At 36.6% G+C, this 16,657-nt stretch overlaps 1 protein-coding gene across 3 annotated transcripts in view; it reads left to right on the plus strand.

Moving 5' to 3' along the window:
- Positions 1-1,149: 1,149 nt before the first annotated feature.
- The window catches only part of mslnb (mesothelin b), a 64,394-nt gene continuing 48,886 nt past the window's right edge, over positions 1,150-16,657 (plus strand). For 2 of the 3 annotated variants that reach the window (XM_073814461.1, XM_073814462.1), the window contains exons 1-9: positions 1,151-1,191; positions 12,818-12,909; positions 13,021-13,045; positions 13,240-13,288; positions 14,279-14,398; positions 14,487-14,665; positions 14,804-14,907; positions 15,045-15,157; positions 16,386-16,598. In XM_073814461.1, coding sequence (XP_073670562.1) covers positions 12,858-12,909; positions 13,021-13,045; positions 13,240-13,288; positions 14,279-14,398; positions 14,487-14,665; positions 14,804-14,907; positions 15,045-15,157; positions 16,386-16,598 — 855 coding nt within the window. In that variant the 5' untranslated portion in view covers positions 1,151-1,191; positions 12,818-12,857. Of the gene's footprint in view, positions 1,192-12,817; positions 12,910-13,020; positions 13,046-13,239; positions 13,289-14,278; positions 14,399-14,486; positions 14,666-14,803; positions 14,908-15,044; positions 15,158-16,385; positions 16,599-16,657 lie in introns of all 3 variants that reach the window. The other variant, XM_073814460.1, reaches the window with a different exon arrangement.

A 16,657-nucleotide genomic window follows, 5' to 3' on the forward strand; every position in this document is an offset into this window, starting at 1 on the left:
TACTTTTTTAAAAAGTTATTTGCATCTTACCGAAGTGCTCTGCTCATCGTCTCCAAAGATAGAAGTAATTGACCTCTCAATCAGACGAAGTCTATCGGCAAATCCTTCTTTATACTGGCGTAGATTGGTGAAGTAGCTATCTTGAAGTGCTTCAGGGGACACAAAAATGACTTTTCCCACAGGTACATTTCTTCTCTCTCGTAACTTCTGCATCCTTGAGCTTGAACTACAATATCGCAGCGAGAAATTGAAAATGGCGGATTGCTCATAGTGTTGGGCTGGGAGTCGATGTCCTTATTTAGCAGTTCCGCTGCAAATCCTGTGACGTAATTGTTCAAAAAACGTAATAGATAATAGAAAAATCAGAACAGGTTGGAAAATATATTCAAAACAGAACTTAAAGATATCAACAAAGCACCTGAAGAGACTAATTTAAACTTTTATGTACTTATAAACACTAAAAATATACAACAAAATGCATTTAAGAGCTAAGAAAGTGGATTTAGCATGATATCTTTTCAAACACTGTTGTGTACATGTGTGTCCAGTCTGATGTGATTCGCTTTAATGTCATTTGCGTGCCATCCGGTAGATCAGATTTTTTAATATCTTCCAGGTGTATTCCAGGAGATTTACACAAAAACATGTCCACATTTCATTTTTTAGATCACATTTCAGATCACATTTTACTCTATACAGTCCTTATTTGTAAAAAACATAAGATGAGATGACATCACCTCACTAATATAGTGAAACAAAGCTTTTCTGTTTGTATGCATCACTATTTCTGGCTCTTATTTCCATCTCAAACATAAAGATGTGTTAATGTGACTGTTGTGAAATCATTTCATGTTGATGGTGGTCACTGAACTCTCACATTACTTGTTCTCTTTATTCTTTTATAAGTGATTGTTTCCTAGACTGTCTTTGGTTACTGCAGTACAATAGCTAACACTTACACAATATAATAGAGAATGACTCTCAGTTTACCATCAATCCTGACTCCACCCAATCTTACCTGTGAACTTCCTCACTGTATGTGTGTGTGTGTCCGCTCTGAGGGCGGGGTCTGTGTGAATGACAGTGTCACTCGGCTGTGGGGGCGGAGTCTGTGTGAATGACATTGTGTCTGTGAGCTGTGAGACAGAGTCACTCAGTTACATTTGTCCTTGAGAGAAACACACCTGACAGGTAAAGTCTCTAAATCTCTTTCTTTATGAAGTTATGTGTGTATAAATGTGTATATGCTGATGGGATCCAGGATTCAGATCTATCTATCTATCTATCTATCTATCTATCTATCTATCTATCTATCTATCTATCTATCTATCTATCTATCTATCTATCTATCGCCATAAGATTTAATGCAGAATTATTAGGTTGGACAGTAAGGGTCAGTTTCCTGGACATGGTTTAAATTAAGTCAGGATTTGGCCATAGTTAAAATATGAAAATTAAGGACTTCTTACAAACATACTTTGAAAAAAACCTTAGTGGTTTGCATCTTAAGACAAAACAATGGCTCTGATATTAGAGTTTTTCTCAGTCACTTTGGTGCATTTCTTACATCACTATCTACATTTGCACGACAGTTCTCAATTAGTACAAATTGCAAAACCCAGCTGATAACCTACGAAAGCGTGTCACTTGCTCAAAATGGATAGGTCATTCCTCAAAAGCAAGTAATCATGTCAATTAAAGTGTCAGTGTCATCAAGATGAAAAGTACTGACATCATTGTTAATGAACAAGATAGTCAAATGGCTTTGGCATGTTTTTATACTCTATAAATGTTTTCCAATGCAAAAAAGTCAGATCTTGGTGACCTGAAAATGCTCAAGACAGCACTCTATATTATTTCCACAGCTATTTGAAAAATACAGTAAAGTTACACATTACTGTATTTAGTGAGGTAACTGAGTACAAGACACTGAATATGTATGTTTCACATTTTACTTCATATGCTACTATACTGCTTTGCAATTCTAAATCTAATTTGAATAGACGTTTAACAGGAACTGGTCAAAGTAAAAGTGACCTTTTCTTACATGTGTGCCTTATTTGATCAGACATAAAGGTGTTGATAGTCATGGACACACAGATACTTCCCAGTCAACACGTGAGATCACACAAGAACACAGTGACGTCACAGCATTCTCATACCATAATAATCACAGTGTGAGCTATATGTGAGCTCATTGTGAATTCAGAATGTTGAGTTCATGGTATGAGCTCACTGTGAGTGTACCGTGACCTCATATGGTGACCTTAAAGGGACAGTTAGTAGGGTTTTAAGTGTTTTATTAATCAAAATCAATGTTTTTATTCATCAATATGTCCTCGTTGGTATCTGACTTTTCTTTGTAAGCTTAGAATTTCTTTTCTTTATTTACATTGAACGGGTATCTCCAAAGAGGCTTCCATGTCGTTCTGCCGTATTGATAAACTATAATAGCAGAGAGGGACTAAAAGCACTAGCCTACCAACGCGTTTCCACAATGCGTTTTCATTCAGAACACATGAAATGATGTTTTATTAACGTAGTTCGGCAGGAACACATCAAATAAACTATTCAGATCCCTAAAGCTGTTTGCAATCAGTAATCAACAAATACTCTAGTATCACCAGATGTCTATCAGTAATCAACATATCTACCCAATCAGCATGAAGGCAAGCCCATATATAATCACAGTCAAACTCACCTAAGGATTCTCTACAGCAGGGGTCCCCAACCTTTTTTTACCACGGACCGGTTTCAGCTTTTAAAAAAATTTGCGGACCGGGGGGTGAAATTGGGGGGATTGGTGTCGCTGAGTTGCTGCTCAAACGTGCTGAAAATCCTCCTTTTCGAAATGTACGTTTTAAACGAAATTAAAGATAACAACCATATCTTAGGAAAATTAATAATTGCTTTATTTAGGCTGTAGTATATTTTCTATAGACGTGTAAAACCATATTTTGGCGGATTGTTTTTTACTTTCATTGTTTTTACTAGTTTGCCTGCCCATTTAGTCTTAATAATTAATGGAACCTAAACGAACTTGGCTTGCTGTTCTCGAAGGCAGCTCGAAACTTGGTCGGGCTCGAGACCCAATTCCAAGTAACGGAAGAGAAGAAAAATGCAGTGAAGGAGGAGAGATGCCAGAAGAATTGCGGCTGGGCACGGAGACTCACGTTTACCATGATTAATGATGATTGACAAGTTTAGGTTCCTTTCAAACCAACGTTAAAAGTGTAGCCGTTTAAATATTATTAGCCTAATAGTTTATTTTGATCATGGTGCTACGGTCGATGGATAATTCTGAAGTTGTTTTAAAGAAGAATAAAATAATTACTTTTCAGTCATTTACGATGTTGAACGTCTCTGCGTTTTTACATGATTTGCGACGTACATTTGCAAATGATTCATAAAGTCATACCTCCGCAATTCTAAAATTGATCGATTGTGTTTTAGAAGTACTGTATGCTCAAACTCTAATGACAGCAATGTGATCGCTGATGTGCTAGTAGAGAGAGAGAGGCGGAGAAAAAGAGAGAGAGCGCGGCTCTGTTCAAAAGTGGAAATATTGATGTTATTTGAAGTCGTCTCTTACAGTACAAAATACCCGATTAAGCCATTACGTGGCTATTATACACATTTTTGTCGGGACGTTCTTGCGACCCGGTGGCAACTAGTCCACGACCCAGTACTGGGTCGCGACCCGGTGGTTGGGGACCTCTGCTCTACAGTCTTCAGAATCCCTCCACCAACCCATCTTCTCTCACTCACCAGGTTACTCCCTAAACAAATTATGGATTTGAATTTTTAATGTTTTTATAACCTAAAGATGCTATGTAAAAGCTTGTAACAGAAAATAGTGGTTTTCATCTTGTCACTTTCTTGCTATTCTTGCTTTCTTTTCTATTTTATTGCGTTTTGGAACCAAACTCTTCATTCACAATAAGCAAGTGAGAATAAATCCTGACAGGGGGATTGGGATCAGGGATTGATTTGTGATAACATCTACTGATAATATTGTACACTACATTATCCCGCTCATGAGTAAATGATTGGACACTAAAAAGTTTAATTTAAATATTTTTACGTCATGAATTTCAAACTAGATGAACATTGTAAATATATTTTATTAATTTATATTATTGTATATTTATACATTTAAATTCACTTGTAAGTAATAAATCTACAGTAAAGCTATCATTAACACACTGTTTTTATAAAATAATATGCCTGTCAACATCTTTTTATGTTATTTAATTTTTGGGGGCCATTTTGCCTTTATTAATAGACAGTAAGTAATTGAGAGACGGTTAGGGAGGTAAAGAGGGTATGGGATCGGCAAAGGACCTCGAGCCAGGATTCGAACTCAGGTCGCCAGAAACGCGTTTGCACCATATGTCGGAATACTGTCCACTACACCATCGGCTCCAACTTTATATATTATTAATAATATATATGGCTACACAGTTCTTAAAGGGACACTTCACCCATTTGCATTAAGCTTTGTATAGTTAGAACCCCAGTCATGTTTTTGAATGGTCGTGCATCATTTTCTCAGTTGCCGCTGAGACAGGAGAAATACAGATTTCTTTCTTGCACTTCCTTCTTTCAATGATGTAAAAATCATCATGTTATTTTTCGTCTACAAATATGACGCACTTTCAATTAAGATTAATGTTTCTACGGGTGAAATGATCCTTTAATGAAGCTACATGGGGTGATTATTAAGCCTACGTCACGATTATGTCATGGCGCTAGCTCAAGGCGAAACAAAAGGAATAACAGGGGCGGCCGATACACATCAGCAAAGAGATGTAATCTTGTTGTGGTAGTACAGGTTATTTGATATTTTATTACATACCCGCTGCCTGTTTCCATGACATTGAGAACTGAATTATTTAAAAAATTAAAAATATTATCATTAACAATACTGTAGGAAACAAATCTACATGTAATTATATAATCACCTTTACATCAAATACACGTAAACAATTCATGTGTCCAAAATACAAACAGGAACACAGTGGCATGACTTTATGGTCATGTTTCTGAGGTTTGTCTCTTTATTTTTCTGACACCAGACCGGGTGTGTTTTAGACATACAGATGAACACACAGGTGATCTGTGGCTTTGCTGTATCATCTCACACGACCGGTCAAACCTGACAGAGTTTCCAGCAGCTCTTTTGTGTTGTGTGCTTTGGTATGTCAAAAATGTGTTTGTGAGAATGCACTAGTCTTTGTGTTAAACATCCAAGAAATGACACATCATCGCCCACGGGCTTCAGCGAGCGTCATCAACACCTCATTTATTTACTAAACGCATTTATATTCACGGCTTTTTACTTAATACATAAAGTGGAACGAGTGAATAAGGAGAGAGTTGTGCTGGTTATTTTTAAATGAATTTATACATTCAGCATTAGTGTTTTTTTATTTAGGGAGATACTTTAAAGGTAAATAAAAAAAAACTGATGCTTGATTTAGTATAGTATGGATGTCTTGGAGAATAAAGTGAGGGCTCTGACTGGTCAATCTGATTGTGACAGATTGGGTTTCTTCACCTGATTGTGTAAAGAATTATAAGGGCTTAAGTTTGATATCTTTAACTCCTCTGATTCCTCCTTGTTGCTTCCAGTTTTTCAATGTCATCTCTTTTTCTGTCTCTATACCATGAAGATCAAACAAAAGTCCCAGCATAGAGAAAATGAATAAATACTTTGACTAAATAAATATATAAATTGAACCCGATTGGATATGCATATTAAAAGATAAGATGTCATGCCATCCGTACCAGAACCGATTATATCTCTAAATAACTTTCCAAATTTGAACACTGTTCATTATGAAATGCTGACTGACTGACAAACTTGGTCAAGATGATTAGTCATATAAATAGATTTTAAAGCATTTATATTCACATTACATTGAAAGAAACCATAACAGGATTGAAGATTAACTGCTCAACTGTAAATTATACTAATTATAATTGTATATTTTATACATACTTATACATGTTATTCTTATACTATATACTTTTTGTAAAAACTTATATATTTTGGCAAGAAAAATATTTTTTTTTTGCACTATGTGTTGTAAAATTAGAAATGTATTTGTTGCATCTGGAATACATTTTGAAATATATGTTAATATAAGAAGGTTAAAACACATATTTTTGGCAAAAAAAATTCTTTTTTTTTTTTGCTGTATGGGATTTGGTTGCTCATGTGAGCAATAGCTCATTAATTGACAATATTAAAAAGTAGAAATAACTTAAATGTATAAATTTAGTGGCTGTAATGAGTTGCTGTGTGAAAAATTGTGTGTAAAACTTTCTTTAGTTCAATTAAAGGTATTGATAAAAAATTTTGTTCTTGATCTTGACCTGTCATGTAATTTTACTAAATTAATTCGTTTTTTGATGATACTACTAAATGGCCAATGGAATGGACTGCATGCAACTTACATTTGGAGAGTACTTTTTAAATTGTTATTAAGTAATAGGAAACACTTGTTAGTGTTTAATGTTGGTTAATTTAAAAGACTTTGTGTTATAGTTTTTAAAGTTGTATGGCTAATATTGTTCAGAAGAGTGGTTAAGTTGTGGGATGTGATGTAGGCTTTCTTACTACTGAATTACAGTAATAATGTGGAGATTAGAAAACTCTTTTCTTCATTATTAGCATGACAACAAGTGCATGTATGCTCAGTGGTGTAGTGGTGCCTGGAGAACTGGGTTTACCCCCCCCCCATTTTTTTAAAGCATCCCGGCAATAGATAAACGCTCTTTGTTATAAACAGCATGGGAATAGTCTTGCAAGTAGATCACCACAAAATGGGCTAGTAGTATTTTCACATTGTCACTTAATTTCTGATGCTTGACTTCTTAAGAGTTTTAGGTTCATTAGGAAATTAAAGCCACAAAGAGGTGCAGATTTTTTAAAAAAAAATAGGCCTACTGGCTCAAAGACTATAGGAATAGACAACTAATTATGAATTGTGAGGACACTTTTTTAGTTTGTTGACAACTATTCTCTCACCTTGCACATAGTCTGGGGTCTAGTAGTTTCTCTTGTAAACTATCTTTTGGAACAGCCGATATGCCACAGATAGTGTAAGCCTACAGGTACAGGTAGGCCTAATACATTAGTAAAATCTATATTAATACTATATTCTAAAACATAAAAGATAAGGGAATCATGGTGTTTTAAGAGAGGGTTAGGGTTATATACTGTATATTTGTAATGCATTGTAAGTCGCTTTGGATAAAAGCCTCAATATTTTCATAAAAATAACAGTATTTAATCTGTATTTAAATACATTTTACAACATATGACACTCTTAACCCAATGCAGGGTTTTTAAATTGATGCTTATATATTTAGTAAAGAAACTTAAACTGTGGTTGGGTAGTGCAAAACTTTAGCCTAGAAATCTAGACGCACCCTAGCGGCCGCAAAATATATTTGCTGCCAGGGTTTAGTCTAGGCACTCACAATACACTTAACAGCTCCAAAAACCAAAATTTGGTCAGGCCAATCACATCGTGTGTAGCGTCTGTGGGGCGGGCTTAACATGATGACGACAGAGCTGCAACGGTTCCTACTTGAAAACAAAGAATGGCTGCCGCTGCTGCTGGCGAACAGCTTTCTTTTGAAGCGGCTTTGGCCGCGACTCTGGAGGACTTAGACTTATGTTTTTCTTTGAGAGAAGAGCAAATAAACCCTACTGAAGTCCTTTTTAAGCAAGAAAGATGTGTTTGGAGTTTTGCCGACTGGTTACGGTAACTACGTCACCTTCTTCGTTGTTCTCATTGGTCATAGCGCTATCCTATTGCGTGCAGAGGCATTTTGAGGGACAACCTTATATCCCGCCCCTTGCATTGAGCCGTTTGTGTGAAGAGTTGCCAGACCTTACATCTTGATGTAGGTCTGGCTAACCAGGCTAGCAAAACTTATCTAATTATGACATAACAAATAACTGATTTAATGATTTTAAACAGATACCGATTCATTGTCAGTGCAGTTTTGACATACAGCGATGGCAGGGCAAATTGTAATTTCGATCTCTGTTAAAAGTTATTAACATAATTTACAAGTTCCTGACCTGTTATTTAAAAGTGCTCACTTTGGTTGAAGTCTTTGTTGGAAACTGTAGCGGGACAGTCAAGCTGCATCTCTGTCGGCATCCTCGCTGACTTGGGGTGTGGGAGGCGGTCGGGTGGAGCGGACGACGGCGCTTGGCAATCATTAGCTTGAACTGCTAGCTAAAACGGGGATGTAGCATTGCGAGGTTGTTTGTAAATCTGGAAAAAAGTTTCAGTAGTTCGCTTCATCTTTCCTATTAATGATGGCAGGCAGTGAACCAGGTAGTGATTGACAGTTCTCTAATCCAATTGCGTTGGGCATTGTCAGATTGATGGCAACCTTAATGGCATTTAGGGGAATCATATTTCAAAGGAATCCGGTGCTCCTTATCGCACAAGTAACTTATTTTAGTGAGTGTTTTAGGGTATATTTACGTTTATTCACATCATGCGATTGGATTAGCATTAGCTTCAAGAGAAGTGGAAATACAACTTTTACCTGCATATACACTGCACTAAATCACTGTTTAGAAGTGGGTATACGCAAATCCGACTGAAAAAGAAGTGTGTATACGCCATATACCCTGGACTACAGCACTGCTTATGTTAATCTGTATGATACAAAAACGAACGTTGATGAAGTTGGTTCAATAAGACACTTCCATATTGGCTTCATCAAAGAGATCGGAAGGTTTCCCCTCGGTCTTAACCACATTTAAATCATCAGTATAGTTTATTTCTTCATGTGGAGGTGAGGGTCCACATGCACTTAAACAAGGCCATGTTGATGTCCTGATGGTTTTTATTCACTAGCTGCCTTCAGTGTTTCCTTGTGCTTCTGTGTTAAACTTCTCTTCTTAAATATCTGTAAGGTAATTCAGGTCTGCATTGAGGTTCATAAATCACACCAGCAAAGTAATGATCATCTTCTCCACTTTGGTTTTGTTATCTAATATTAGGCTACTTGATGGTCTTGTAATAATATTAAAATAAGAGCCTATGTTTATTCTTAGACATTTCTTGTATTATTATGCAAAAAATGTTTTTATATCAATGACTTTGCAAATGAGAGTTAATTCATGGTCATCTTATAAGCGTATTAATTAAAAACGTTAAATTACTGCATTATGGTAATGTTAACTTTCTCCTTTCATGCATGTGTTAGCCATGGTGTGAAGATTAAACAGTTTAATAAATTGTAAAAATAAATTTGGCCCCAAGTTAGATGCTGATTAACATTAAACCAGTCAAAAAATCAGTGCAGTTTTCCCAGCTGTAAATGCCAATGTAAAACTGTACTTATTTTGGCATAGATGAATAATATGAGCTCTTTACATGGTAATGAAATATCATGAGCCTGTTGAGTTAGTGCTATATGCTAGTTAATGCTTTACGTTAACGTTTAGCCTGAAGTTCTACTATTGATGTTACAGTTACATTTTGCAGGTCCATACTGAAAAAAACCCACAAACTTACCACTCAGAAACGTCCATTAACAATCTCCAAACAATTGACCTATGGCTAAGCCACGCCCCCTCCACTCACTCGGACAAACAATCAACATTCGGTGAACAGGCGCTATGGCAGCTGTCATAGAAGGAGACATTTCACAGGAGGCAAATTAATGATTTTTGGAGACAAAAAAACTATATATCATCTCAAAGTCACCAAAACGGACTTAACTATTAGAGGGTTATATTAATAATTTTATTGTGGAGAAGGTCGATGAAAAGCTTCAGCTCCATGCAAAAATTTACAGGTCACAGTGTAAACACGAGAAACCGCATCTCGTTGCCATCATATTTACATGAATCATTCAGCACAACATGCTATTACAAATAACATTTGTTATCTCGGTTATTCGTTAATGAAGCTATATGACATGATATACTACACAGCTAGAAGCTAACGTTAATGTTAATGTTAGGCTAACTTTACGTTAGAGATGTTAAAGATAATGTTCAAATACGTTGTTGACTTAGCTTAGAACAGATGTAGACATCCTTGTTTAATTTATCCACGTTTAGTTGATGTTGTGGTAACTTAATCCAGAGTAGACACTTATCTTGGTTGAAATGTGGCTTGGGAAAGGGTAAAAAATACACAACGTCGCCCAGAATCTCGGGATACCTAGTGTCGGAGTTGCATGTACCTATGCACACCGTTTGACCATTTTAAACTTAAAATGACAAGAAAAAACATATAAAAACGAATGGAAACTGACTAACTGCAATGCATTTCAATGGACCTGAAAGCAGAGAATTTCTGAGTGTATTGGGTTAGCTAGCGCACTGTGATTGGCTCATCTCGTTTGGGGCGTGGTTTAGCCATAGGTCAATTGATTATTCCTCAAAATCTGATACAGACTCAAACATAAGATCGGTTTACACACACACAGAGCTACTGGAGGAGCTGCTCTGAGAAACAGCCAATCAGAGAAGAGCTCATCATTATTATTCATGACCCTTTCAAATAAGATAATAATAGACCCTTTCATTCTAAAGACAAATCCTAGGGTTGTAAATGGACATGAAAAACTGACTCTGAATAATTTTTACACTTAATAAAACCACAAACCTTCTGTGTAGATATCAGAGAAAAATTTTTAAAGGGGGGGTTTAATGGTATTTCAAGCATTCTGACTTATTAACACAGTTATAGAGTTGTTTCCTCATGCTAAGCGTAAGCAAAGTGTCAAAAATGCAGATGGGCGTGTTTCAGAGTATTTCTGTGCCGAATGCACCTCGCCAGGGTTCGTACAAGTTTCGGCTAATTTTTTTCGATTACGGTTCTAACTGACATTTCAGGGGTTTTCGATACGTATCACTTCTTTATATGGGCTTCCGCCGGAAAACTTCCCCCGGAAAACCCCGCCCAGCTGTCAGTCAGCGGGAGACGCTAGAGCTTGCTAACAGCTTATCACGCCACTCAGCTTTGTTTAATTTCAAAAGTCAACAATGGCACAACAAGAAGTGTGTTTTTGGATGTAAGGAGAAGACATCCAGCCTTATGGAAACAATGGATATAGTTTATTATCCGGATTAGCAGCGGAGTTTTGCGTGTGTGTGTTTGATGCGGTGGATTTTCATGACGAGTTACACGTGGTAAGTAAGACTTCTGTCTTATGTTGGAAATAGGCGCGTGTATATTATATAAATGACACGAACATGTAGTGAATCATAAGTTAAAACAGTGTTGTATAGTGTTGCATGACTCGTACTCACTCCTCCCGTGTTATAACTCCTCCTTCTTCATTTTTTCGTACGTTATCGGAAAGATTCGGTAAAGCTAATCTTTCTTTTATAAATCTGATTAAACTAAAGACTCTTCAGAGATATAAAGGATGTCATACTACTCCATAGGTACTCCAGATTAATATCAGAAATGCAGAAACAGCGTGTGTTACGTGAGCTTTAACAGATTATAATTTAATAACTTATAATAAACTGACGTGATCATAGCACTTAATCAGAATGCTGTCAATTACATGAAGATTGATACTGTATGCATCTGTGAGTGTGGTGGTGGTTATGGGGTGTTGCTTTGGGACCTTTTGCGAGTAGACGTCACAGTTACGTCACTGCAGGCTGCGTGCGCAATGTGATGGCAGAAAAACAGTGGGAATGATTTACACTCAAGTGAAACGAACAATATAACTCGCTAGAAAATGTCTTGTTGTGCTGTCGAGTGTCAGAATAGGAATGCCAAAAAAAGATGACCTTCATTTTTATAGAATACCATTGTCAAAGACACCATTTGAAGATAAACGTAGGTGTTTGTGGTTGCAATAAGCCCTTAAACGGACAGACTTAAGTGATTCATACTGTAAAATAATTGATTTACCAATAAAGAACAATACAATATACACTCACCTAAAGGATTATTAGGAACACCTGTTCAATTTCTCATTAATGCAATTATCTAATCAACCAATTACATGGCAGTTTCTTCAATGCATTTAGGGGTGTGATCCTGGTCAAGACAATCTCCTGAACTCCAAACTGAATGTCAGAATGGGAAAGAAAGGGGATTTAAGCAACTTTGAGTGTAGCATGGTTGTTGGTGCCGGACTACTCAGTTACTGGGATATTCACGCACAACCATTTCTATAGGGTTTACAAACAATGGTGTGAAAAGGGAAAAACATCCAGTATGCAGCAGTCCTGTGGGCGAAAATGCCTTGTTGATGCTAGAGAAGAATGATTCAAGCTGATAGACGAGCAACTTTGTTTAATGCTAAAACACTTCACACCGCTACTGCAGAGCTGACACTTTCTGACACCAGTTGGGCTCCGCCCACAAAAATCATCATCTCTGTTTGCAAACACGCAAAAGGTCTATAAGGGTGTGAGGGAAAAATCAAAGTATCACTACAAACATCTAGACTACACCACTGACGAACTGTATATCATTTACATTCATACATCTACGTTATAAGCAGTGTACCATCAAGTTAGTGCTGTTATTAAATCTTTTACTTACAAACTTACAAACTAGTTTTCTTTAATGTTTGTTAATATATAAAAGCTATACAATACAGTCATAGCAATGCTTTTATATCATATCAGCATTTGTTTCCATTCACGGGTAAAAATTGCAAAAGGTTAGGAATTGACAGGAAATCCCCAGTTTAATCTCGCTGTTAACAAGTCGTTCTTTAGTCATCTCAGTGTTTTTACGTTCTGCTGTTAAAGTCTCTACATTCATTTGTCATGTTGTTGTTTTCTGTCCAACAGGTGAATTTCACAAATGGTTGTGTAAAAGTGAATTGTCGTAATGGGATCGTCTATTATATTCCTGCTCCTCTATGCAGGACTGATAGGTTTGGGTGAGTAGAGATCATTTATTTTTCATGTCCTCAATCTCCTGACCTGTGATCAAAATGTTGTTTAATGACTGTACATTCTCTCTCTCTCTCTCTCTCTCTCTCTTTTTTCAGGGGGTGTGAAATCTGCAGAGCAAAAGTGAGTAAAATGCATCACATCTGCTTCTTATATACCCTAAAGAAAGAGTTGGACAAAAGATGATGTCTGAAACTTGGTGTCTCTTGTGTTTAATGGTGTTGTCTTGAAATCACGTATAACATTTCTTGTGTTCCTTCATCGTTACGACCTTTTGCTCAATTTCCATTGTTTTCCTCTCATTTCATTATTTACAGTCAAACCTGTGGAACCGGTGCTGGAATTACATCAGGACAATGCACTCATGTGAGTCACAGACACGCACACACACACATACGCGCGCGCACCCACACACTTCTGAATTCTGCTGTGAGAGAGTTTTTCCTGTCTGTGGAGATTACATGCATTATTTATTATTATTAATAATTATTTATTTCAATTCATTAAACCCTTTCAAAACTGTATTGCATAAAAAACTTTTTTAACCAAAGCCATGAACAAAAGACATCGGTAAGCTGGAAAAGTTATTTAATTTTGCCAACACGTTTGGGCACACAGGCGTTTATCAGGGTTAAAAGATTACAAGCGTCCCATATGTCATCACTTTACTGACATGTCACCTGATTGGTCAATGCCATTGTCCTCTTGTCTCTTGTCTTGTATTCTCTTTATTCTCTTATTCTCTTCTCTTTATTGAACCTGTGTAGACTGTGTACAGTAGCCCTTATGAAGGCCTGTGTTGGTTAAATAAAACACTTTTTTAGCTTGTAATTGTCTAATCTCTCCACTCCAGAGGTACGGTTTATAAAGTATTTCTTATATATTCTCCATGCATGGTTTCAGTCGGTGCAGTTGCACCAGATCAACTATTCAACACTTTTGCCCAAGTGTTACTTCATTATAGATTTTCTATATATATCATTCTAGACATCTGTGCTAAATGTATGGAAATTACAAAATACAAGGAGTAAATCATCAATGTGTAATAATGACAATAAAAAGTAATATTTTAAGAAAGAATGGCGGGTTGAGTCCAGATTATACAAATGTCCAAGCAAAAGAGTTCACGTTAAAGAAACATGAGCTCGTGATGGAGGGAGAAAAAACACAGACAGCGCTCTGCTCATCGATCCGCTCCGCTCACATACTCTCTTATCATTCGTTTGTGGGGTATTGACTTTGGGTTGGCTGTCACTTCACTTCACTTAACTTTATATATAAATATAGCTGCTGATCGTCACGTGTGAATATATGTGCAGAATGTGTTGTGAATTTGTGCTGTTGGTCTTGATGCAGATGTCAAACTCCACGCAAAACTTCTTGTCGTGTGCCGGCGTGCCATCAGATCTTGAAGCGGATCATGTGTTGAATCTAAAGGGACTCATCAGTGCTGCTCTGGATGTTTACACTTTCATGGTACAACACACAAACTTAAACGCACACTTCAGCTTTACTTTGACACGTCTGTCGTTATACTGTGTGTGTGTGTGTGTTTCACCCGCAGCGCTCCAGCGTGTCCGGCGTTCCTGTGCTGGATCTGTCCGGAGGTGTCGCTCTGGATGAGGATCATGTGATCAAGGCGTGGCTGGACGTCAGACTCACTCCTTTGCTGTCATCCATCTCCAGAAACTTTCTTACGTGTCTCAGTAACAGAAACTTCAGCTGCAATGCCTACCAGACTGTGTACGTACACACACATTATTCTCAATGCACTTTGATTCATAATAAGTCATTGTTCATGTTATGTTGTGTTTGTTGTGTTGTGTATATATTAATATATATGTTGTGTGTTCGTTTGTGTTGTTTGTGTGGTGTGTGCAGTGTGAGGGAGTTGAGTCAGCATTTCTCTCATCTAGATCCAGTGAAACAGAAGTGGATTTATTCTTTTTTTATGTACCCGTTTCTCTCGAGAAACACATCCTCAGGTACACAAACACTAACACACACACACACACAACACACATCTTCCGGCACACACACACACATTGGTGGTGGATCATGAGTCATATGATGATGATGATGATGATTGTGTACTGTATATGATGTGTTTGTGATGTCGTAGGTTGTGTTGATCCAGAGGCCAGCAGTGAGGATTGGCTCATGAAGAACTTTGGCTCATTCTCAGTCATGGCTCAAGTGCGAGACTTCACGTCCATCAATATGCTGTTCAGCGGGGTAAGAACGTAACCGTCTGCTTCACACTATTCCCATAAGAGTTCATCACAATTTAAACTCTGTGTACTGCATATGAGACAAACACGATAAACACATTCATCCTAAGCCAACAAACAAGCAATACAATACAGTAATGCACTTCTACTGGATGTTTGTGCTGAAATATGGAGCTCATGTTTTGTTTAAAGCTAGTGTTATGACCACTTTAATCTTTGCTTTCATTTTGAATTATTTCATTTAATTAAATTTTAATTGTAGTTTAATTGTATTATTTACTTCTATATCATATGTTTATTTTGTTAATGTTCTTTCTAATATATTTTTTTAATTGGCTTCCCATTGTGGTGATAAGATTTAATGAAGAAATGTAAAAAACTTAAAGAAAATATAATAAAAGATTAATGGATTGAAATAATTGCAGCTTGCTTGTTGATTCTAGCCCACATTAACAGAAGTAAAAGCTTACTTTTACTAAGCTTCCTTTTACAATTAGGCTAGACAGTTTTGAAGTATTGTTATGATGATAAAATAAAATTTTCAACCAGCATTACAAAAATATATCTAAAAATCTATAGCAATCTATAAATAGCCTAAATATTATATTTAGGTAAGACTTTACAATAAGGTTCATTAGTTAACATAAGTGCAGTTCATTATTAGTTCATGTAAACTAATGTAGTTAAATAGTGTCAACTAATGAACTTTATTGTAAAGTGTTACCAATATTTATTTATTCTATACTTTTATTTTAGCTTGGCTATGTTAGAATTTTAAACAATAAATTCCAACAAGTAAAATAAAAATGTTTTGAGTAGACTATACCAATAAATTAACCCTCCAGATGTTTTATAATTGCTCACAAAAAGGTTGGAGACCCCTAAACTAAAGCTTACCACGTTTCCATCATTAAATGAGTTTCAGCTACTTTTAGGAAATCGCTATATGTGTTTTATCCTTTGGTAAATAGTTGGCCTGGTCACTCTTGTAAAAGAGATTTTAATCTCAATGAGTTCTTACCCTGGTTAAATAAAAAGAACTGAACTAAAAAGACCTGATGACCTATAACCTATAGCTTTAAATAGCTTTCATCCATTCTCTATTTTAGATATTCTTTACTTGTAATAGTTTCTCTGTTATGTCCCAGATAGAGTCCATTAAGGTTAAGCTGTATTTGACTGAGAACAGTCTTCTGATGTCTAATATGATGTTCTGCTGATCTTCTCATCAGTTGGAGGTTTTGCACCTCTTGACTCGAGAGCAGAAGGCCGAGCTTCTCCTCTATCCAGAGATGGTGGGCTTGACTGACAGCTCTCTCAGTCTGGTCTTCCAGAGTTTACTTTCCTCTCTTCAGTCTTCCGAGAACCACCAGCCATCAGATAACGGCACAATGTTTTACATGAGAAATGGTCCATCCGCCTCGATGCAGGATCCCCTCCGACAGGCAAGACGTGCACCTGCACCAGTCAAAAACAGAATTTAGAATTTTCATATCTGTTCTGA

This window comes from Paramisgurnus dabryanus, chromosome 4 (assembly GCF_030506205.2).
Source record: "Paramisgurnus dabryanus chromosome 4, PD_genome_1.1, whole genome shotgun sequence".
NCBI classification, from domain to species: domain Eukaryota; kingdom Metazoa; phylum Chordata; class Actinopteri; order Cypriniformes; family Cobitidae; genus Paramisgurnus; species Paramisgurnus dabryanus.